Below are 24,576 nucleotides of genomic sequence, written 5' to 3'. Positions count from 1 at the left end.
CGCTTGTTTCACTTAACAGCATATACAATGATCCCTCTGAGAGTAGTTATAGGGACTCTCCTGATTCCTTTTCCCTAGCCTCCTTCATTTTCATTCTCGCCTCCACCATCCTAGGGAATCCGACTGAGACCAAGCTTAGTAGCTGCCAACTCTGTTCACCAGATGCAAAGACTGCCAGGCCTAATCGTGACAAGTTCTTTCACACACATGTGTATTGTACTTTGCAGTTTAAAGAGCAGTCCCGTTATTCTTTATGAGCTCTCAAGCACCCAGGGCAAAAGCGGACAAACATGTCAGTCTTATGTGTTAAATGTTAAAACAATTTTTTTTTAAATTCCTTAAATGTAACAGTGATATATTCTCTTTTGGACCTCTGTGTCTGCTCTTCAGATTTCAAGGACAGTTGCAGAAGTTGGCAAAGACTCCAAGAAAGGGGGTAAAAATAATTTCAGTTGGGGGGGGTGTGGAATAGGGCAGAGAAAGAGCTGCTCAGGGCCGTGTGACAGACCCTTATGCAGGACTGGAAGGTGCCATCTGTGGAAACCCGTAGATGAGGTGGTCACAGACTGCCATGGACCAGTCCTCCCTCCTGCCTTTGCCTGGCCCTCTAGGGCTCATCCCTTTCCTATTGCTGAGTTGTCACTTCTCTGGAAAGTCACCCTGACCTTTCCCGACTGGATTAAATGTCCTGGTTGCAGGCCCTTTTCCCACCATTTGCTCTTTGGTGGCACAATTTTATATTTATCTTTCCCACTAGACTGTAAGCCCAACACGGGCAGGAATTATTTCTAGGCTTGCGTTATTTTATTTTCAGTGCTCAGCATATAGTAGTTCCTCAGTAAATATGTATGGACTAAATTACATAAATACTCAATATGGGTCTACCTCTTGGCCTTGCCTACCCCTGATAAATCAAGAACAAATAAAAGGTGTCATATTTTACTAAAAAAAAAAAGCCAAGTGTGTGTGTGTGCATGGGAGAGAGAAAATAACTTATAAGGGGTTTGATAAGTTAGTGAATAAGAGCCCACAAGTGGATTAGTAAGGTATTTATTCCTTTAGAACATTGCAGGGTGCCTGGGTGGCTTAGTTGGTTAAGCATCCGACCCTTGATTTCGGCTCAGGTCATGATCTCATGAGTTCGAGCCCTGCGTCAGGCTCTGTGCTGACAGTGCGGAGCCTGCTTGGGATTCTCTGTCTCTCCTTCTCTCTGCCCATCCCCGACTCATGCTGCCTCTTTCTTTCTCGCTCTCTCTCTCCCTCTTTCTCACAATTAATGAATTTAAAAAAGAAGGTTGCTAAGGATGAAAAAAATGTTTAAATATATGGGGATGTATATGTATAATAATGTTAAAAATTAAAGTACAACATAACATGACTGTGTAAAATTGAGTACATGTGGCTGGAAGGAGCCACCCATGGTACACAAAGAATCATACATAATTAGTACATTTCAGAAAAGAATTTATGGTTGTAAGTTTTTCATAAACTTTATATTGATGAAACATCTTAAATTTTAAAAATATATGGATGAGAATTAGGTTTTTCACTGTTGCAGAAAGCAGTTACAAATAAGGAAAGGGACTGCTAGAATCAGCTCTTGGGTGCTGGGTTGTAGTCAGAGATACAAATAATGGATTTGTGGTTTCGAAATGTGCTTATGTATTACACATACAGGTGGATACATACAAGAATAAACATAGATGTGTGTGAATGCATAAGTTAGTACACTTGCATGTATTTCCTAGTTGCAGTTACCGAGAGGAACAGAAATAGTGGCATCCTAGCAGCACTTAGCATACCTAGTGTCCACATCTTGGTTTCTAAGTACCATTCTCCAATAAAAGGCACTAGGGCTCCTTGGTAAGTTAGTTAATTCCAGGGCTGAGACAGGGGAAATATGTGACCCTAGAACATCTTGTGGTGCCATAAAGTGTAAGGAAGTGATGAGAGAAAGAAAAAGAGGGACAGGAAGAGGGGGCATATCAAAAGGACACAGAGCTCTCAATGGCCAAAGTTGAAACATTTCTTTTTTTCAACGTTTTTTTATTTATTTTTGGGACAGAGAGAGACAGAGCATGAACGGGGGAGGGGCAGAGAGAGAGGGAGACACAGAATCGGAAACAGGCTCCAGGCTCCGAGCCATCAGCCCAGAGCCCGACGCGGGGCTCGAACTCCCAGACCGCGAGATCGTGACCTGGCTGAAGTCGGACGCCCAACCGACTGCGCCACCCAGGCGCCCCTAAAGTTGAAACATTTCAAACAACAAAGTAAATGATAATGGTATTCAGATTGTAACCCAAAGAATAAAATAAAGTCCATGAATTCATACTGAATAAGTAAACATCTGAATAAATAAATGGAGGAGAAGGGATAACTCTTTGTTACAGAAGGATTCTAAGTTAGTTTAAAACATTTTTGTAATTTTAAAGTAATCTCCATACCCAGTGTGAGACTTAAACTCACAGCCCCGAGATCGAGAGTCGCAGGCTCCACCAACTGAGCCAGCCAAGTGGCTCAGAATAATTCTAATTAATACATAGAAAGAATGAAAGAAATAAAAAAGTTACCATTAAATATCACACTGATAAAATCTGCAGGCAGGATATACCAATAGATGATGAAATTGGGGGTAAAAGTTTTAGCAGAAACAGATGATTGCATAGTCTCTCCCCAAATACTTTGTAATTACAAAGGAAAAATAGTAACTGTGCCATGGCAAATCATGGCAGATAGGACTTTGACCAAATGATTAATTTTAACATCACTGCTAATACGTATCATATACCTCCAATATGACATACTGAGAAGGGCACATCACTTGTATGATATTCTTGTAAATAATGCATAACCTCGGTGTAATCATGAGTAAACATCAGACCAACCCAACTGAAGACCATTCTAGAAGGACATTGCGCAGAATAACTGACCAGTGCTCTCTAAAATGCTTAAGGTCATGGACAACAAGGAAAGACTAAGGAACTGTCACAGATCCTAGGAGATTAAAAAGACATGGGAACCTAATGGGATTTCAGGTTTTGGATTTGATCCAGCAATGGAAAAAGGAAGTTAGTGGACAAATTGGAAAAGTTTACATAGATTCTTACTTTAGTTAATATATTGTAGCAAGCTTAATTTCTTAGATTTGATCATAGTTCTCTTGTTATAAAAATGTTAACATAAGGAGAAGCTGAGTGAAGACCATATGGGAATTCTCTGGATTATTTTTTACAATTCTTATAAGTCTAGTATCTCAAAACCAAGTGTTAGAAACATACATGTATTAAGCAGATTTCCAGTTATGGCCGTATTATAACTAGATAACCTGAAGAATAGGAATCTACAAGAAATGAAATTACTCAATGGAAGGGCTTACCAGCAAATTAGACACAGATGAAGATAATACTTACAGGGAGGTCAGTAGAAATGATCCAAACTAAAACACAAAAGGAAAAAAGAAGAAAAAATACAGAAAGTGGCATTTAAAAATATGGGACCTAGTAAGCAGGTCTGTTGTGTAATTGAAATCCCAGAAAGGGAGGAGAGAGAGCATGGGGGCAGCAGCAGGGTTGGAAAACTTAGTGGATGACAGTGACCAAAAAGTAATGAAGACATCAAGCCATAGAGTAAAGCACTAACAACCCTAAGCAGAGTAAAATAAAAGAAAATCATAGCCAGGCATATTATAGTAAAATTCTGTTCTAAACCAAAGAAAAGGTGGGGGAAACCGAAACTTAAAGCATGTGGAGAAAAAAGACCCACCACCTTCTAATGGAAATGTTTGAAGCTAGCAAATACTTGGAAGCTTCAAAGTGATGAAAGATAGTAACTTTCAATCTAGAATTCTAAACCCAGTGAAAATATTCTTCAAAAATTTCAACAGTAAGTTGGGATGCCTGGGTGGCTCAGTCCGTTAAGCATTCAGCTGTTGGTATGGGCTCAGGTCATGATATCGCGGACATGTGTCAAGCTCTACGCTGAGCATTGAGTCTGTTTGGGATTCTCTCTGCCCCCCCCCCCCACTCATGCCCTCTCCTCCCTCCCTCCCTTCCTCTCTCTCTCTTAAAAATAAATAAACTTAAAAAAAATGAAGATAAAATGAAATTCTCAGATGAAAACTGGTAATCCACTATCAGATAATGATAATTCCATCACCAGAAGATCTACACCAAAGGAATTTTTAATCAGAAGAAAATGACACTCATATGGAAGCAGAGAAATGCAAGAAGGAATGAAAAGCAACAACAATTATATGATATGTAAATGGACCAGGTACCCCAATTAAAAGAGAAGGACCTTCAGACTGTGAATAAGAACAAAACCAACTAAATGCTGCTTATATGAGATAACCTTAAAAGTAAGGGTACAAAAAGATTGACAATATAAGGATGGATAAAGATATATTTTATGCACAAGAAAGGTGGTGTGGATTTACTAATATCAGAGAAGGCGAGAAGCATTAATAGAAAGAAAGGAAAAAAGGACATTTCATAGTGAACATTTAAAAGTCCATCCAAGAGATACTATTTAAAATCTGTACACACGAATGGTTTAGCCTCAAAATACTAAGCAAAATTTTATAAGACTAAAAGAAAAACAGATACAATAACAAACATGTAGGAGACTTTAACATTTTTTTCTCTCAAAAACTTAAAAAGCAGCTAGACGCAAACAATAAAGATATGGAAGAATCGAGCAATTAACAAACTGTGTCTAATTGAGTTATATATAACACTACAGCCAGCACTTGCAAAATGTATTTTCTTTTAAAAGTGCACATGAAACATCAAAATTGTCCATGTGCTGAATCATAAAGCAATTATCAAAAAATTTCAAAGGACTGGGGTGCTTGGGTGGCTCAGTCGGTTAAGCATCCAAGTCTCGATTTTGGCTCAGGTGGTGTCTTGTGGTCTGTGAGGTCAAGTCCCATGTTGGGCTCCACGCAAAGCACCGAGCCTGCTTGGGATTGTTTCTCTCTCCCTCTCTCCCTGCCCCTCCCCCACTTGAGCGTGCAGCCTCCATAAATAAACAAAAATACATCTTTAATTTTTTTTTCAAAAGACTAAACGCATATAGAGTTTGAACCTAGTGGGCTTAATATAGAAACCAACAACAAAAATATAACTAGCAACTACCCAAATATTTGGAAATTCAGCAGTTCATTACTAAACTCATGAACCAAAGAAATCATAATGGAAATGAGAAAATAGAAAATAATGATCATTTAAAAAAGTAATTGAAGTATAATTGGTACACGGGGCTATATTAGTTTTAGGTGTATAGCATAGTGATTCAACAGTTTTGCATGTTACTCAGTGCTCATCATCATAAGTCACCACCATCTGTCACCATACAATGTTATCACAATATCAGTATTACTGATTATATTCCCTATGCTATAGTTTTCATCTCCATGCCTTATTTACTCTATATGGATGATAATCTTTTATCATTATCTTTTTTTTTAGAGAGAGGGTGCAAGCAGGGGAGATGGACAGAGGGAGAGAGAGAGAGAGAGAGAGAGAGAGCGCGAGAGCCTTAAGAAGGCTCCACGCTGAGTCCCAATTTGGGGCTCAATTCCATGACTCTGGGATCATGATCTGAGCTGAAATCAAGAGCTGGACACTCAACCAACTTAGCCACCAGGTGCCCTGTGAATGAATATCTAAAAAATTTTTTTTTAATGTTTATTTATTATTTTTGAGGGGGGAGGTAGGGGCAGAGAGAGAGACACACACAGAATCCGAGGCTCCAGACTCTGAGCTGTCAACACAGAGCCTGTTGCTGGACTCAAACTCATGAACCTCAAGGTCATGACCTGAGCTAAAGTTGGACACTCAACTGACTGAGTACCCAGGCACCCCATGAATGATCATTTTAAAATGGTACATCAAAGCTTGTAGGATGCAGCTAAAGCCAAGCTTAGAAGAAAATGTACAGACATATTTACATGTTAGAAGAGAAATGGTCTGAAAATCCACTATGTGGGTGTCTCCCAAAATTAGAATAGCAAATTAAACCCAAAGAAATGGGAAAGAAATAATAAAAAAAAAAAAGAACAAATTTATATTATGGGGTTTTTTTTTTTTTTTTTGAGAGAGAGACAGAGACAGAGACAGAAAAAGCACAAGTGGGGAAGGGGTAAAGAGAGATAAAGACAGAGAATCCCAAGCAGGCTCTCCACTGCCAGCACAGAGCCCAGTGTGGGGCTCAAATTCACAAAACCATGAGATCATGACTGGACTGAAACCAAGAGTCCAATACTTAACCAACTGAGCCACCCACCTAAACAAGAACAAATTTAAGTGAAATAGAAAGCAAATATGCTGTAGGATCAACAAAACCAAAAGTTAGTTCTTTGAAACGATTTTTTTTTAATTTTATTTAAGTCCAAGTTAGTTAACACGTAGCATATAATGGAGTAGATTTTAGGAGTAGAATTTAGTGATTCATCACTTACCTATGACACCCAGTGCTCATCCCAACTAGTTCCCTCCTGAATGCCCATCCCCAACCCAATACCCCTCCAGCAATCCTCCATTTGTTTTCTCTATTTAGGAGTCTCTTAGGCTTTGCCTCCCTCTCTGTTCTTATTTTTCCTTCCCTTCCCCTATGTTCATCTGTTTTGTTTCTTAAATTTCACATATGAGTGAAGTCGTATGATATTTTTCTTTCTCTGACTGACTTCTTTTGCTTAGCATAATACATTCTGGTTCCATCCACTTTGTTGCCAATGGCAAGATTTCATTCTTTTTGATCACCGAGTAATATTCCATTGTATATATGTATCAACCACATCTTGTTTATCCATTCATCAGTTGATGGACACTTGGGCTCTTTCCATAGTTCTTTGAAAAGATTAATAAAATTAATAAACTCCCAGCAAAGCTGATCAAAAAGAAAAGAAAGTACAGAGTCACCAATACCAAGGAAAAGAAGATATAGACCCTACAGACGTTAGAAAAATAAGAGGTTTATGAACAACTTTATATCTAGACATTTGAAAATGTAGATGAAATAGAGACATTTGCAGGAAAATACAATATACAAAACAGATCAAGAGAAAATAAGCCACCCGAAAAATCTTATGACACTGAATCTGTAATTTAAAACCTCACAATTTCTAACAAGCTCTAAAATTGTGGTGGTCGCACAACTCTATGAAAATACTAAACACCACTGTATTATACCCTTTCAGTTGGTGAGTTGTGGCATGGAGATTATATCTCAGTAAAGTTGTCTAAAACAACAACAAATCTACGAATAAAAGTTCAGGCCCTGATGGCTTCACCTGTGAATTCTCTCTAACCTATGAGGAAGAAATGCAACAACCTTTTATAAACAATACAGAGAATAGAAAAAAAGGGAAGACAGCCTAACTTGTGTTATGAGAAAAGCATAATCTTGGATACCAAAATCTGAAAAAGATTATTATAAGAAAGGCTAAACTTTGTCATGCACAGAACCGCAGAGTTTCCCAAGAAAACATTAGCAAACGGAATTCAGCTTTATATGAAAATGATAAGCATTACAGGGGTGCCTGGGTGGCTCAGTTGGTTAGGCATCTGACTCTTGGTTTCAGCTCAGGTCATGATCTCACAGTTGGTGAGTTCAAGCCCTGCATCGGGCTCTGCGCTGGCAGTGCAGGGCCTGCTTGGGATTCTCTCTCTGCCCCTCCCCTGCTTGGGTGCACAGGCATGGGTGCATGCGCGCTCTCTCAAAATAAATAAACTTAAAAAAAAAAACCATTATAACCAGCGTGGTTTGATCTAGCAGTGCAAAGTTAGTTTAACATCCGAAAAGCAATTAAGTAGAATTCCCCATTTACCAGTAAGGGAGAGAACTCACATAGCTATCTTTCAATAGACGCAGACAAAATTTAATATCTAGTCATAATTTAAAAAACTCTAAGCAAACTAAAAATCAAATAAAACTTTCATAATTTGACAAAAGGTATTTACAAAAATAAAACTGGTATATTCACAAATGACATGATTGTGTACCTAGAAAATCCAAATCCACAGATAACCTATTGTATTTAATCAGTGAATTTATTAAAAGTCTCTAGATATAAAGTCAATGTATAAAACCAATTTTATTCCTATGTACCAGAGCAAGCTATTATAAAGCGAATTTAAAATATGATAGTTTGTAGTGCATTTAAATAAATCAAATGTAAATGAATATGTACAAGACTTTGACAGAAAACTAAACAATATAATTGAGAGAAATTAAAGGAGACCCAAATAGGTGAATAGATATATAGCCAGTAGTATGTTGGAGCCAGGTCATAGTAGCTCAGAAGAATGTACCATGCGCATCTCTCCCAACCTCATGTTCAGTGATGGTATCTTGAAATCGACCACATAGGAAGTATTTACACCATGAAAGCCAGCAAATACTATCAAATCATGGCTCTCCACCATCTCCAAGAATCTGTCATTAAACGTTTACCAGCACAATACTGAATATACTATATTCATGGATTGGAAGACTCAGTAGTAGACAGACGTTTTCAAAGGATAATTCAGAGGAATTTGTTATCTGCATGCCCATTTGAGGAATAGTAGTCGGTATGCTGTTGTCAGTGAACAAAGGCAAAAACAAATTTGTAACTGAGAGGAGAGGGAAAAAAACTTGCAGTCTGGGAACAGTGAATCTTCCAGTGTTTGCTGTTAGTATCTCTGTCTTAGGCCAGGTCTGCACCATTGCCCTCAACTCTTCCAAAACTTCTCAACTCCTCCCATTTTGGTCAAAAGTTCCTAAAGGACAGGAGTTAACCAGAAGGGTTTTAGTCTCTGATGCAGAATCATTTTGGGATGTCAGTTTGATATTGGCAGAATAGCAACATTTAAACACCTGAATATCCCACAGTGGAGGAGAGTAAAATACATCAGGGCAATTATAAATATTATAAGAAGCACTTGGAACCTATTTTGTACCCAGTGTTTTGGTCAGCATAGGTCTGATCAAGAGAATACACCTTAAAGATCTGTTTGGTCAGTTTTAGTGAAGTAGTTGGGTTTTCCCCACTTGACCAATTGATGATTTTATCTTTTTCAAAACATGTATCCTAGTAGTACCATAAAATGTAGCTATTGCATAGAGTTCATTTCCTTGGCCAGTATTCAAGGGCGCATCTATTTAGAATCATTCTGGATAACGAAGGTGTGTTAGCCTAGAATGAGTTTGTTTAAAGTTTATGTAATTATACTAGGTTTGTCCAGGGGGAGCCTTACAAGTGGTCTTCTGTGTTCTTTCACTTTCTTTTTTAGCACTTCCTTACATTCTGGCATTACAAGATGCTCCAGGCTCATCTTAAACTCACTTTGTCCCAGTTCTTGAATCAGTTTCTAAGAAGCCCTGTTCTTTTGTGTGGAGAACACAGAAACTTGGTATTTAGGAATCAGGGTCCAAACATTAGATCTGCTGTTTCCTGCTGGGGTGTCATTGGTTCTGGGTCCTTTCAATGGACAGAGCTGGAGAAAAAGAGTAATTGCGTGGATTCAACCATATATATGCATATGTATGTATACACATGTCTATGCATTTGTCCATACACAGCTGTATACATATTTAAAATCATGCCAGCATGATCTTGATTCCAAAACCAGACAAAGACCCCACTAAAAAGGAGGACTACAGACCAATTTCTCTAATGACCGTGGCTGCAAAAATCCTCAACAAGATACTAGCCAACCAGATCTAAAAATACATTAAAAGAATTATTCATCACGATCAAGTGGGATTTATTCCTGGGATGCAGGGCTAGTTCAATATCCACAAGGCAATCAATGTGATTCATCACATCAATAAAATAAAGGACGAGAACCATATGATCCTCTCAATAGATGCAGAGAAAGCATTTGACAAAATACAGCATCCTTTCTTGATAAAAAACCCTCAAGACAGTAAGGATAGAAGGATCATACTTCAAGATCTTAAAAGCCATATATGAAAGACCCACCGCTAATATCATCCTCAATGGGGAAAAACTGAGAACTTCACCCTGAGGCCAGGAACATGACAGGGATGTCCATTCTTGCCACTGTTATTCAACATAGTACTGGAAGTCCTAACCTCAGCAATCAGACAACACAAAGGAATAAAAGGCATCCAAATGAGCAAGGAGGAAGTCAAACTTTCACTCTTCACAGATAACATGATACTCTATATGGAAAACCCAAAAGGTTCCATCAAAAAACTGCTAGAACTGGTTCACGAATTCAGCAAAATCGTAGGGTATAAAATCAATGTACAGAAGTTGGTTACATTTGTATACACCAATAATGAAGCAGCAGAAAGAGAAATCAAGGAATCGATCCCATTTACAAGTGCACCAAAAACCATAAAATACCTAGGAATAAACCTAACCAAAGAGGTGAAAAATCTATACACTGAAAAATATAGAAAACTTATGAAATAAATTGAATAAGGCACGCACAAAAAGTGGAAAAACATTTCATGCTCATGGATTGGAAGAACAAATATTGTTAAAATGTCATTACTACCCAAAGCAATCTACAAATTCAATGCAATCCCTATCAAAAAACCACCAGCATTCTTCACAGAGCTAGAACAAACTAAATTGATTGCTTCAATCCCAAAGCAATTCTGAAAAAGGAAACCAAGCACAGAGAACTCCCATTAGATTCAACAAAAACTGACCGTCAACATAAATTCACAAAATATTCAGGCAAGGAGAGAATCATGAAAGCAGAAAGGGAAAATAAGTCCTTAGTCTACAAGGAAAGACAGATCAGGTTTGCAGCAGACCTTTCCACAGGAACTTGGCAGGCCAGAAAGGAGTGGCAGGATATATTCAATGTGCTGAATCAGAAAAATATGCAGCCAAGAATTCTTTATCCAACAAGGTTGTCATTCAAAATAGAAGGAGAGATAAAAATTTTCCAGACAAACAAAAATTAAAGGAGTTTGTGACCACTAAACCAGCCCTGCAAGAAATTTTAACGGGGACTCTCTGAAGGGAGAGAAGAGGAAAAAACAAAACAAAACAAGTAAATAAAGACCAAAAGCAACAAAGACTGAAAAAGAAAACCAAAGCTGGAGGCATCACAATCCCGCACTTCAAGCTGTATTACAAAGCTGTACTCATCAAGACAGTATGGTACTGGCACAAAAACAGACACTCAGGTCAATGGAACAGAATACAGAACCCAGAAATGGACCCACAAACGTATGGCCAACTAATCTCTGACAAAGCAGGAAAGAACATTCAATGGAATAAAGACAGTCTCTTCAGCAAATGGTGTTGGGAAAACCGGACAGCAACATGCGGAAGAATGAACCTGGACCCCTTTCTTACACCATACACAAAATAAACTCAACATGGATGAAAGACCTAAACGTAAGACAGGAAGCCATCAAAATCCTCCAGAAGAAAGCAGACAAAAACCTCTTTGGCCTCGACTGCAGCAACTTCTTACTCAACAACATCTCAGGAGGCAAGGGAAACAAAAGCAAAAGTGAACTATTGGGACATCATCACGATGAAAAGCTGCACAGCAAAGGATACAGTCAGCAAAACTAAAAAGCAACCTACGGAATGGGAGAAGTTATTTGCAAATGACATATCAGATAAAGGGTTAGTATCCAAAATCTATAAAGAACTTATCAAACTCAACACCCAAATAACAAATAATCCAGTGAAGAAATGGGCAAAAGACATGAACAGACACTTTTCCAGAGAAGACATTTAGATGGCCAACTGATGCCTGAAAAAATGCTCAACATCACTCATGATCAGGGAAGTACAAATCAAAACCAGAATGAGATACCACCTCACACCAGTCAGAATGGTTAAAATGAACAACTCAGGCAGTGAGAGATGTTGGCGAGAATGCAGAGAAAGAGGAACTCTTTTGCACTGCTGGTGGGAATGCAAACTGGTGCAGCCACTCTGGAAAATAGTATGTAGGTTCCTCAAAAAATTAAAAATGGAACTACCCTACAACCCAGCAATTGCACTACGAGCTATTTATTTAAAGGATACAGGAGTGCTGTTTTGAAGGGACAGATGCACCCCAATGTTTATAGCAGCACTATAAACAAAGTATGGAAAGAGCCCAAATGTCCATCGATGGATGAATGGCTAAAGAAGATGTGGTGTAAACACACACACACACACACACACACACACACACACACACACACACACAATGGAGTATTACTCGGCAATCAAAAAGAATGAAATCTTGCCACTTGCCACAACGTGAATGAAACTAGTGTGTATTATGCTAAGTGAAATAGGTCCGTCAGAGAAAGACAAATATCATATAACTTCACTCATATATGGAATTTAAGATACAAAACAGATGAACATGAAGGAAGGGAAGCAAAAATAATATAAAAACAGGGAGGGAGACAAAACATAAGAGACTCTCAAATATAGAGAAAAACAGTGTGCTGGAGGGGTTGTGGGAGGGGGATGGGCTAAATGGGTGGTGGGCATTAAGGAGGACACTTGTTGGGATGAGCCCTGGGTGTTATATGTAGGTGATGAATCACTAAATTCTATTCCTGAAATCATTATTACACTATATGTTAACTAACTTTGATGTAAATTTTAAAAATTATTTAAAAGATAAAAATAATAAAATCATGACTTTGTACCGATGCTTCTAGTTACCGTCTGATTCCACATTGCCTCTTCCCATTCTGTGCTTATGGCTCCCTTCCCCCACAGTCATCTGATGAATCTTGGAATCAAATTGTACTTTTGGAAGCCTCTGCATCTAGTGGCTTTTTAGTGAGGCTCAGGGTCAAGTCTCCACAGTAAGTGGATGTCTGTACAGTTGCAGGATTCTAAGCATTTATACAGGGGAAGGCATATATCTCAGATGTATTATGTTCTGGACCTTAAGAATAAAAGTGGTTCAGGGTACTTGATAGAAAAAAAAAAAGTACTTGAAATGGTCCTTTCTGGCATGGTTTTAAGGGCAACTTTCATTTTATCTTAATATATTCAGTATCCCAGTTTGTATAACCATGTAACAAATCGCCCCAAGACTTAGTGGTGTAAACAGACATTTGCTTGCTTATCAGATAGGATATCGTAAGGACAGTTTATTTCTACTGTGATGTCTGGAGTCCTAACCAGAAGACTGGAGGCTAGAAGTTTCTGAAGGGCCGTTCACCCACGTGTCTGCTGGTTGATGCTGGCCTTCAGCTTAGATCTCACTTCCTCCCCTTGTGGCTTCTCCACATCAGCTAGTTCCTTCCATCTCCTCCCCTCCCCTTTCCTCCTAGCACAGTGGCTGGTTTCCCCAGAGCAAGCCTCCCAAAAAGAGAAATACAGTTTGCCACAGTCTGTTACATAAATTGAATTATATCTTAGACCTTTTAAGTTTTATTTATTTATATTGAGAGATAGCAAGAGTGGGGGAGGGGCAGAGAGAGCGGGAAAGAGAAAGAATCCCAAGCAGGGTCTGCACTGCCAGGATATAACCCAGAGGGGGGCTCGAACTCACGAACCGTGAGATCATGACCTGAGCCGAAATCAGGAGTCAGACGCTTAACCAGCTGAGCCACCACCCAGGGACCACAGTGATATCTCTCAGAACTGCGCCTTGCATTTGTTAGGTATATGACTATGTCCATATGTCGTTTACCCAACTAAACGACAACGTTTAAAGATAAAAACATTTTCAAAATTGTAAAGTTTTTTTTACAAATGTATGTTCCACGCACCCTTCGTGAGGAAACCGTTAGGGAGCATGCTGTCCTACCAGGGAGTAAACCAAGGAAGAGGAGGGCTGGTGTGTGAAAAACAAAAGATCCAGCGTAGGAGAGAGGGGAGGGAAATCCCCGGATTCCTAATGGTTAAGTGATTTTCCAGTTGCTGTTGCTGCAAAGCAGATTTCCCCAAAGCTTGGCAACTTAAAACAACCGTTTTATCATGCTCACGGATTCTTTGGATCAGAAATTTAGATAAGGCACAGTGGGGATGACTTGTTCCACAGTGTTTGAGGCCTCAGCTATAAAGAGGGCCTAGGGGTGACCTGGAAGCCGGAAGCTGGAATCGTCTGAGGCATTTTTACTTGCATAGCAAGTGGTTGGTTGTCAGTAGGCAGCTGAGGGGGTCTACCAGAATCCCGACACGTGGGTTCCCCCCACGGCCTGGGTTTCCTCACCGAGTGGCCACCTCAGTGTAATCAGACCGCACATTGCAACTCAGAGTGAGTATCGGAGCTTCTAAGTGATTGTCACAGCAAGCAAGATGGAGGTTGTATGACCTAACCTTGGAGGTTACCTTAGACAAGTAGAGAAAGTCCCTATTTCCTCTGCATGCTGTAGGTTACAAGTGACTCACTAAGGTTAGTCCAGATTCCAGGGGAAGCTGCATAGACCTCACCTCTCAATGGGAGGAGTGTCAAAGAACTTGTGGATGTAGCTTAAATCTGCCAACCCAGGGGTTGTCCTGGGTGATAGTTAGCAGTACGTATAGCAGGAGAGCAGCCCATACTGGAAGAGGCCAGAAGGCTCTAGCATAGATTGACTTATGGGGGTGCCTTATGGGGGGATCATTAAGGGTCCCTGATATATCTGGACATCTTAGAAAGAGATTTTTAGAGTAGTGCAGAGAGACTTAATTATTAACAAGTACCTATTAAAATAATCAGTTGATTATTAACTCTGGAAAGACAATAATTATATAAGGGACAATTTCATGCTCAGTTGTGAGTATCATTTACACAGTGACAATAAGGTAAACATCAATGACTGTTCTAAGCAAGTAATATTATATAACTTACATTGGAAAGATGGGGGATAGGAAGGGCGTATCGTATGGTGAGTTGGATGTGGGAGAGGAGAGAGAGAATATCCGTATCCTCGATCCGTAATATGTGCATACAAATGAGGAAAAAGTGGCACGCCCTTTGGAGACATATTCTGAAATGATCAGCTAAAGGAGGAAAAAGTATTGCAGAAAATGGCTGGAGAGGGATTCCGGGGAAGAAGGCAGGATTTCTGTTTCCAAAACCTTTGACTCTTTACCTATGTGACCGTCCAACTTGTACGAAAATAACTAAAACAAAACAAAACCATTTTCTAGCAAAAGTAACGCTAGGCCCAGATCACTTGACAGGTGTCCATCACCAGCCATTGAAACTAACCCCTGTTATGTATAAACTGTTTCAGAGACCCGAACAAGAATACCCTCATTATTGGGTGATGAGCCTGCTGTGATCTGAATGTTCATGTGCTCCTAGAATTTATATGTTGAAACCCTAGCCCTCAAAGACGATGGTATTAGAAGGTAGGACCTTTGGGGGCGCCTGGGTGGCGCAGTCGGTTAAGCGTCCGACTTCAGCCAGGTCACGATCTCGCGGTCCGTGAGTTCGAGCCCCGCGTCGGGCTCTGGGCTGATGGCTCAGAGCCTGGAGCCTGTTTCCGATTCTGTGTCTCCCTCTCTCTCTGCCCCTCCCCCATTCATGCTCTGTCTCTCTCTGTCCCAAAAATAAATAAACGTTGAAAAAAAAAAAAAAAAAAAAAAAAGAAGGTAGGACCTTTGGGAGATGCTTAGGTCATGAGGGTGGGGCCTCATTAGTGCTTTTTTTTTCCTTAAGTTTATTTTATGTTGGGAGAGAGCGTGCACTGGACCCTGAGTGTGAGTGGGTGCAAGTGGGGGAGGGGCGAAGGGCAAGGGAGAGAGAGAATCCCAAGCATGCTCTGCACTGTCAGCTCAGCGCCTGATGTGGGGTTCCATCTCACAACCCATGAGATCATGACCTAAGGCGAAATCAAGAGTCGGACCTCAACCACCGACTGAGCCACCCAGGTGCCCCGGGGGTTAATGCTTCTGTAAAAAAGGTTCTAGAGATCCCTTGCCCCTTCCACTACTTTGAGGACACAGTGAGAAAGCACCAGCTATGAATCGGGAAGAGGGCCGTCACCAAAATGTGACCATGCTGGCACTTTGATCTTGGACTTGTCAGCCTCCAGAACTGTGAGAAATAAATTTCTGTTGTTTATAAGCCAACCGGTTTACAACATTTTGTAGACGAGCCTGAACAGACTAAGCCTAATGTTACACTGACCCCAAAGCCAGATGAGGACCTATGACAATGAAAATCATGGGCCAGATTTGCTTTAGAATATAGGTACACTCCCAGTCCCCAGCCCCCGGAAGGTTCAAGAGAGCTTCTCCGTCCTGATGTGAGAGCACATGGGACCCAGGCTGTGAGTGGAAGGCTGAAGGGTTGTGGTGGGAATAGAGGCCGTACCTTGGAAGCCGGGGGGTTATAGCTTTCATATACTTGCTCTTTTGTTTCCATTCAGTATTTTGCTAACTTAAAAAAGGCGTCTGAAAGAAAAAAAAAAAAAAAAGAACATAGGTGCAGAAATACCAGGTGAAAAATGGCAAACCAAATCAAGCAAGGAGTGCGCGTGTGCACACCCACACAGACACCGGAGCAAATTGTGTGTAACCCAGGAATGCGAGGAATGTCCTCACGGTGGGCCTCGAGTTGGCAATTCACTGCTCTGAGCCTGTCATCTTTTCCTCTGGGCCTTCCAGTGCCATCAAGGAAAGCCAGCCCACTCTGCAGCCCTTATAATTATCGCGGCCCCAGACCTTGCGGGCACTGTAGCTACCCCACGTTTCAGTGCCTGACCTCCACCTGCACCTCATTTCAGCTGGCCATGGGTGACAACCGTGCCAATTGTGGTTCACTGCGTACCAGGGCTCACCACACCCTCCTGCCCGGCAGCTAGAGTCCTAGGTTGCCACCTGACTGCTGGGAGAGCCAACTCTCGACTTGCATCCTAAGGGTCTGCTGCTTTAGGCCTCCTCGGATGCCAACTGTCACAGCCGGGGTGCCCCACAAAGCAGAGCCTGCAGCGGGGAGAGTAGGTGCTGTCATTTGCATCTCTAGAGAGGAGTGAGGAAAGGGAGTGCGGGGAAAGAGGAAGAGCCAATCTGAGAATGTGTCATTGAGCTGACTGCCATTAAATGCAGTTGACGCTTTCATTGTGCTTGTCGCACATCCCCTCAGAAGCCGTGTAAGCCCGCTGGCCCCTGCCTTTCACTGGCCAGGGGATTGCCTTGTGTGGCTGGAGCAAGGCTGTCGTAAAGTTTTGTTGGTTTTTTTTTTTTTTAACGTCTGTTTATTTTTGAGAGAGACAGAGTGCGAGTGGGGGAGGGGCAGAGAGAGAGAGGGCGACACAGAATCGGAAGCAGGCTCCAGGCTCCCAGCTGTCAGCGCAGAGCCCGAGGCGGGGCTCGAACTCATGAACCGTGAGATCGTGACCCGAGCTGAAGTCAGATGCTTAACCGACTGAGCCACCCCGGGCGCCCCTGGAGCAAGGCTGTCTTAATGCCTCAGTGGATGCGAGGACCGGCTGCTGCCATGGACACCTTGACTGGAAATCTCAGCAGTGGGTGCAGCTGGCTCCATGTTTGAGGGAACAGCAGCCTGATGGGGGGAACTGCACATGCTGTTGCTCAGGCTATTCCGTGCACGTGTGCACCCCTGCGGAGCCAAGACTGAGATAGCATCCATGCTGCATGGAAGATAATATAATCCCTACCTCACTCCATACCCTAAGCGAAGTACTTTCCAGCGAAGATCTCAGATAAATTTTAAAGAAGAAAATATAGGAGCTATAGAAAGATTTCATGAAACAGAAGCACAAACCACAAAAGGCTGATAAATTTTACATTAACAGTTTGGAGACTGTACCTCAAAAAATATGAGTTATGAACTTGGAGATTGTTTATAACATGTGCCTTAAAAAGAATGAGTACCCAGAATATATCAAGAACTCCTACAAATCAATAAGAAAAAGACTGGGTGGCTCAGCCTGTAAAGCGTCTGACTCTTGGTTTTGGCTCAGGTCATGATCTCACAGTTCGTGGGATTGAGCCCCGTGTTGGGCTCTGTGCTGACAGCGCAGAGCCCACTTGGGATTCTCTGTCTGTCTGTCTCTCTCTCAAAAATAAAGATAGAAACATTTTTTAAAAATAAGAAAAAGACTGGGGGCACCTGGGTGGCGCAGTCGGTTAAGCGTCCGACTTCAGCCAGGTCACGATCTCGCGGTCCGGGAGTTCGAGCCCCGCGTCGGGCTCTGGGCTGATGGCTCAGAGCCTGGAGCCTGTTTCCGATTCTGTGTCTCCCTCTCTCTCTGCCCCTCCCCCGTTCATGCTCTGTCTCTCTCTGTCCCAAAAATAAATAAACGTTGGAAAAAAAAAAATAAGAAAAAGACAAAGTACACAATGGCAAAATCGTAAAGGGATATGGATAGACAACTCACACAAGAGGAACCCCAAATAGCAGATAAACATATGAAACAGTGCTCATTATCATTAATAACAGAGAAATGAAGATTAAAACCATAATATGGTTCTCTGCACACTTGGGTGTGGTTCACAGATACACTGGTGCAAATGTATTGGCCAACAATGGATAAGTGTTGATTTAGGAACACACACCTATGAATAAAAGTATGAAGACCCACACTTCAAATTTACGTAGGTGCTTTCTGGTGGAGGGAAAAGGGGCTAGGGTAGGTTTCCTCTGTACTTTTTAATGCTTATTCATTTTTGAGAGAGAGAGAGAGAGTGAGTGGGGGAGGGACAGAGAGAAAGGGAGATACAGAATCTGAAGCAGGCTCTAGGCTCTGAGCGGTCAGCACAGAGCCCATCGCGGGGCTCGAACCCATGAACCTGTGAGATCATGACCCGAGCCAAAGTCGGATGCTTCACTGACTGAGCCACCCAGGCGCCCCATGTGTTTTTATGATTTATTATGAAACTGGGTGATGGAAACTTGGCTTTTGTCATGTTATACTTTATACATTTTTCCCCGGTGTAATATTTCGCAAAATCGAAGCAAAAGGTGTGTTTGCGTACGAGCTCCTCTTCTGGTGGGGGTTAGCGGTGCGTGAATCCTAGGCCTTGCCCCCGGGGGTCTCCTAGTCTGAGAGAGGAAGAAGAGAAGGCAGGATTTGATAGGGTTGGATGGGTTGAGTGCTGGAGGGAGGCCCGATTACAACCTTATCATACAGGTGCCTATAGCCCTCTTCGCTCTGCCCATGGGAAGAAGTGGCCCAGAGGGATACACATAGGGGAAAAGTCGGCAAGTAAGAGGCCAGGTGGGCAGGACGTTGGAGCCCGATATCCTGGGCTCACATCTCAAAACTCTACGGGTTAAGGAACGTCTGGGAGCTTCAGCTTCTGCGGTGTGAGAGAGCGAGAACTCCCGCCTTTTCCTGGTTATTGTGAGGTTGATAGGGCACAATGGCGGATACTCAGTACACAGCAGCTGTTGTTTCAAAGCGGGGCAAAGCCGAGGTCAGATCTATTCCCGTCTTCCGGTTCACCTCGTATTATAATTTTCCAGGTGCGATCAAAGGTAGATCGATGGGCAAAAGGAATCCCCATGTGCCCATTGGCCAGCCTAGACTCATTTCATCTCTACCTCTACCCGCTTTCCACGCTAGGTAGTCCGTCCGGGCCTCGGGTCACTCGTCCGTGTGTGTTGCTGTCTAAAAGAGCTCCCCTTTACCTTTGGGCAGATGGCGATCTCGCTACAGAACACCACCGCGGCCAGCCGCTGCCTAAGAGTCATCCCGCCGTCGACGCCGTACTTCGCGCTGGGATTGGGTGAGTCAGCCCAGCCGTGGTCTGGACCGCCTCGGAATTGTGTGTTGGGCTCGCTCCCGGCACCGGCCCGCGTGGCCCTCTGATGGGCCTGGGCCCGCGTTTCCCTGAGTCCCTGGGGCTCTCGTGCTCTGCCAGTAGCCTGCCCACCCGCCAGCCCATCCTCCTGACCGCGTCTCTGAGACCTGCCAGGCCCTTTCTCCAGTCACCCCTCCAGGCCCGGGCCTGCCCTCTCTCTGCTCGCCCTCCGTTCTGCCTCTGCGTCCGGTCAGGCCGTCCTCATTCGTCACTTAAACTTAACACTGCGGTGGCTTCCCAGCTGGCCTTCCAGCTTCCGTGAACACGGTGTTGTAAATCCCAAGAACGGCCTGATCGAGTCATTCCCCTCCCCCACCATGCTCAGAAGCTCGAATGGCTCTCTGCTGTCCCATCAGGCCAGGCGTGGCCTCACCTAACTATTCCAGGTGGACCATGTCCCCCACGCCCCCAACCCCCACCCGCCTGCTCCCTGCCCCGAGCCCTGGTGTCTTCACCCGGATTCCCTGCCCTCACAGCCTGTTCCCCTCGCATGCCCTTGTTCTGCCATCGCCGTGGCCGTGGCCCAGACAGCATCTACTCATGGAGCAGCCCCAGCTGTGGTGGGGACTCGCTGTACCCTCTGGCTGCCGTCTGTAGCCCTTGAGTCAAAGCCCTGGTGGCCGGCTGGTCTCCAGGTCCTCATTGGTTGCTTTTCTCACGCACAGGGATGTTCCCAGGAAAAGGCGGAATGGTGGCCCCTGGGATGACCTGCCAGTATATCGTCCAGTTTTCTCCTGACTGCCTCGGGGATTTTGATGATTTCATTTTAGTTGAGACCCAGTCAGCCCACACGCTCGTGATCCCCCTGCAAGCCCGGAGGCCACCCCCAGTGCTGACATGTGAGTGTGCGCGCTGCCCTCCCCGGGATTCAGTCAGGCTGCCTGCTCTCAGGGCGCCTTTGTGGCAGCGCACGACTTGGTCCTCTTGGGGAGGCGCTTCTGGGTCCTAAGGAGGGACCTACTAGCAGCTTCCATGCAGACTTCCACGGTGTCAGGCCCCAACTGTCCTACGTCCCAGTGGAGGCTGACTCCGAATCGCACGCACGAGGAGAGGAGTTTAGCAGCCCAGCTGGCTCCAGCATGGGCTCCTCTGACTCGTGGACACCCCCGAGGGCCTGCGCCACACGGAGGCAAGGAAGAGTTGCCCGGGGCCCTCGGCAGATGTCGCCTCTGTGGCTCTGGCCGGTGGGGGGGCTTCCGGCCTTGGCTGGGCCCCCTCATTTACAAGCCTGGGCACAGACTAGAAGCTAGGACTCTCACCACAACCCCCAGGCCCATGCTGGCTGGTCCTGGCCGAGGCCTGAGTCCATAGTGGGCACAGACTCCTGTCCTAGCCCTCAATGCGTGGAGGCTGCCACGTGGGAGTGGGGGTCAGGGAGTGTCCCCATTCATCCCCTGCCCTGGGTGCCGGGCCACGGCTGCTCTGAGCTCTGGCTGGGCCTCGGGAGAACAAGGGCAGCAGGGCCTCTCCGGAGGACGGGTTATTTCTCATGTGCGTCTTTTCCTATGGCTGCAGTGTCACCGGTATTGGACTGTGGCTACTGCCTCATCGGGGGAATGAAGATAACCAGGTTCCTGTGCAAAAACGTGGGCTTCAGCGTCGGCAAGTTCTGCATCATGCCTAAAAAGAGCTGGCCGCCACTGAGCTTCAGGGTAAGTGACCGCAGACTGCTACCCAGAGGAGAACGAATCCAGCAAAGGAAACCCCCCACCGCCACCCCATGGGGACTTGCCGGAGTGCACCTGTGATGGGAAACACACGGGAAAAAGAACGGCGTACCCTCTCCCCCGGCTGCCGTGATCCACATGCGGATCCAGACGTACGGAGTCCGGTGCTGACCCCCGTGTCACCTGGGCGGGTGGTCTCACCCCCCTCGCCCTCCCAGGCCTGGCTCACGTGTCGCTGCATTTATTCCTTCAGGCGGTCACCACTGTAGCCAATGTTTTTTTTTTTTTTTTAATTTTTTTTTTGTTGTTGTTAACATTTATTTATTTTTGAGACAGAGAGAGACAGAGCATGAACAGGGGAGGGGCAGAGAGCGATGGAGACCCAGAATCCAAAGCAGGCTCCAGGCTCTGAGCGGTCAGCATAGAGCCCGACGCGGGGCTCGAACTCACGGACCGCGAGATCATGCCCTGAGCCGGAGTCGGACGCTTAACCGACTGAGCCACCCAGGCGCCCCGCCAATGTTTTAAGAGATACAGGGTCACAAGGTGGCAGCTGTTGGACTGAATTCTGTGTGCATATTTATTTGGCACTGTGCTGAAAAACATTTTTTGAGATGACCTTGAGAAGCCGGGAGAGTTCACGTAAAAGTCTGCATTTCCAGTCTCTGAAAAACTGGCAGCCGTGCAGCGCTGGGCCAGGCCTCACCGCGGCCCCACTGGCTGGAGCCCGGCACTGCACCGTCGACCGCATGTGTACACGGTTGTTTTTCTTGTGGGCGGGATATTTCTTGGTAACTGTGTCTCTGGAAAACAAGCGATAGATCCGGAGGACACACGTTTCGCTCACTTCTGCTACCTGCCGGGGTCCCGGAGGTGTGGGATCGTGTCCCCGGCCTGCTGAGACGGCTCCCTTTGTCGGCAATCGAGCTGCAGCCTTGCCAGCAAGGTGGGGGCTCCCCTCCGCTCTGGCTGCAGCTTCGAGCCCCGGGGGGCGGATTGGGGATGGAGGCAGGCACGCAAGCCGGCTCCAGCCACACCAGGCACTGTGGTGGGTAAGGGACTGTGCTGGGGGAGCCCATCTCCTGGATGAGGCCTTCTCTCACACTGTTGCTGCCCGTGTGAAGCACTTGTCAGTGGTGTTCCTTCCTCCTCCTACCAGTGGTCAGCCCTTCACAGGGGTTCTGGGAGCCTTGGGAAGCACGCCTGGTGCCCAGGGAAGGTGGAGCGAGTGCTTGCTGAATGGACGGGCCTCAGTTTCTTCACTGACTGTGTACCGGATGGTCCTTAATATCCTTCAGGTTGCAAAATGGGTGTTTCGAGAAGTGTGTAATCTTAACTGCTGGATTTTACAATCTCTTCCGCACTCTTGTGTAATTTTCCACTTTTCTTTAAGGCTGTCGCAACCTTGGGCTTCGTTGAGCAACCTCCCTTTGGAATCCTGCCTTCCATGTTTGAGCTGGCTCCGGGGCAGGCCTTGTATGTGGAGGTGGGTAATTGACATGACGTGTATTTTCTCCTTGTTACGATTGGTCGTGACTGTTTGCTCAACTGCTTGCATGATTTCATTTTGCCTCTGTGTTTTCATGACCTGAATATCCACCCCCATTCCAGGGTGGTTTCTGTGTAGGAGCATGGTCCCACATTCTGTGGCGGTGAGGCGATTTGCCTGCCTTATGATCCCTCTGACAAAGCAAGGGCAGACAGCCCCAGCATTTCCATCATGATCCCAGATGCTGCCTGTCCACACCGTTAGCAGGGCGGTCCCTTCCACCTCAGCTGCCTCCGGGATCGTCCTTTGGTTCTTCAATCTCTCTTGGATACCAGCCCCCACCCCTGCCAGATCTGGTGCCTGGGGACTGACAGTGGCTTTGTCCTCTTTTTTCTTTAATTCTTGGTTACACAGTCTGCAAGTCTTGGCTTCCTTAGGCCTTATCCTGAACGTCCGCTTAAAGCTCCCGGAGTCGGATCTGCGGGCTGTGGGCTTATCCTTTCCCAACCAGCTTCTTTCAGAGGTCCCTTGGGCTCATCACACCTTCTCACTGGTCCCCAGCACGGTCTGTGCGAAACGGTGACGTCTCCCTGCCCCTCTCGTTCCACACCTTCGCCCTCCCTGACTCCCTGCCCCAGGAATCCGACTGTGCCACAAGTGTACGTGGCCTTCCTCGCTAGTCTGCTGGAGGAGGCACCGACACTCAAGAGTGAAGGCTGTCTGGTTTCTGGCGAGGAGGATTTGGACCACGCCATGGCATCAGACAGTGAGAGCCAAGAGCCATGGGGCTTTCAAATGTCGCTGCCTATCGCAGCCTCCTGAGAGCCTTGCAGACACATTGCTCTCTTGGCCCCGTCCTGAGGTTTCGAGTTAATGGGTCTGGGGTTTGCCTGAGGCATAGGATTTTTTTTTTTTTTAATTTTTTTTTTCAACGTTTATTTATTTTTGGGACAGAGAGAGACAGAGCATGAACGGGGGAGGGGCAGAGAGAGAGGGAGACACAGAATCGGAAACAGGCTCCAGGCTCTGAGCCATCAGCCCAGAGCCTGACGCAGGGCTCGAACTCACGGACCGCGAGATCGCGACCTGGCTGAAGTCGGACGCTCGACCGACTGCGCCACCCAGGCGCCCCTAGGATTTTTTTTTTAAGTTTATTTATTTGAAAGAGAGAAAGAGAGCACACCTGGGAGGAGCAGAGAGAGAGAAAGGGAGAGACAGGATCCTAAGCAGGCTCCGTGCTGTCAGCGCAGAGCCCGACGTGGAGCTTGATCCCATAAACTGTGAGAGCGTGACCAGAGCTGAAACCAAGAGTTGGAGCCTTAACCACCTGAGCCACCCCGGCACCCCAAGGCATAGGATTTTTAAAGCTCTGCAGTGTGCAGAAAGTCTGAGGACCACCGCTGTAAGTTGCTTTTTCATGGTGAAAAGGAGAGCTTCCCTGTATCAGCTGCTTTCCAGTTTCAAGTGCCTGATGGGATCTTTTGGAGCCCTGGAGTGATGCTGTCACACTCACGTCTGTGCAGATCTGATCCCCAGTAAGAACCTGGCTCTTGGAGTTGGGATGAGGCCAATTCAGGGCATCATAGGGCTTTATCAGTCCTCGCCTGCTGCTGGGGGATGGCTTGGGTCCTCTTGCCCCGTCCAGACCGTGTCAGTACCTTGGGGTGTGGCTTTAAGAAATTGGCCCAGGCCAGGACACCTCCCTCATGCCACCGTCC

The 24,576-nt window shown here is 45.0% G+C and overlaps 1 protein-coding gene across 6 annotated transcripts in view; it reads left to right on the top strand.

The window, feature by feature from the left end:
* The window catches only part of DLEC1 (DLEC1 cilia and flagella associated protein), a 94,605-nt gene that overhangs the window by 35,609 nt on the left and 34,420 nt on the right, over positions 1 to 24,576 (top strand). For all 6 annotated transcript variants that reach the window (XM_045436556.1, XM_045436554.1, XM_045436553.1 and 3 more), the window contains exons 7-10: positions 19,540 to 19,627; positions 20,368 to 20,541; positions 21,218 to 21,354; positions 22,763 to 22,855. In XM_045436556.1, the coding sequence (XP_045292512.1) occupies positions 19,540 to 19,627; positions 20,368 to 20,541; positions 21,218 to 21,354; positions 22,763 to 22,855 (492 nt within the window). The remainder of the gene's footprint in view (positions 1 to 19,539; positions 19,628 to 20,367; positions 20,542 to 21,217; positions 21,355 to 22,762; positions 22,856 to 24,576) is intronic.

This window comes from Leopardus geoffroyi, chromosome C2 (genome assembly GCF_018350155.1).
Source record: "Leopardus geoffroyi isolate Oge1 chromosome C2, O.geoffroyi_Oge1_pat1.0, whole genome shotgun sequence".
Lineage (NCBI taxonomy): Eukaryota > Metazoa > Chordata > Mammalia > Carnivora > Felidae > Leopardus > Leopardus geoffroyi.
The sequence above is the reverse complement of the archived record's forward strand: the minus strand, read 5'-3'. Positions and strand labels throughout refer to the sequence as shown.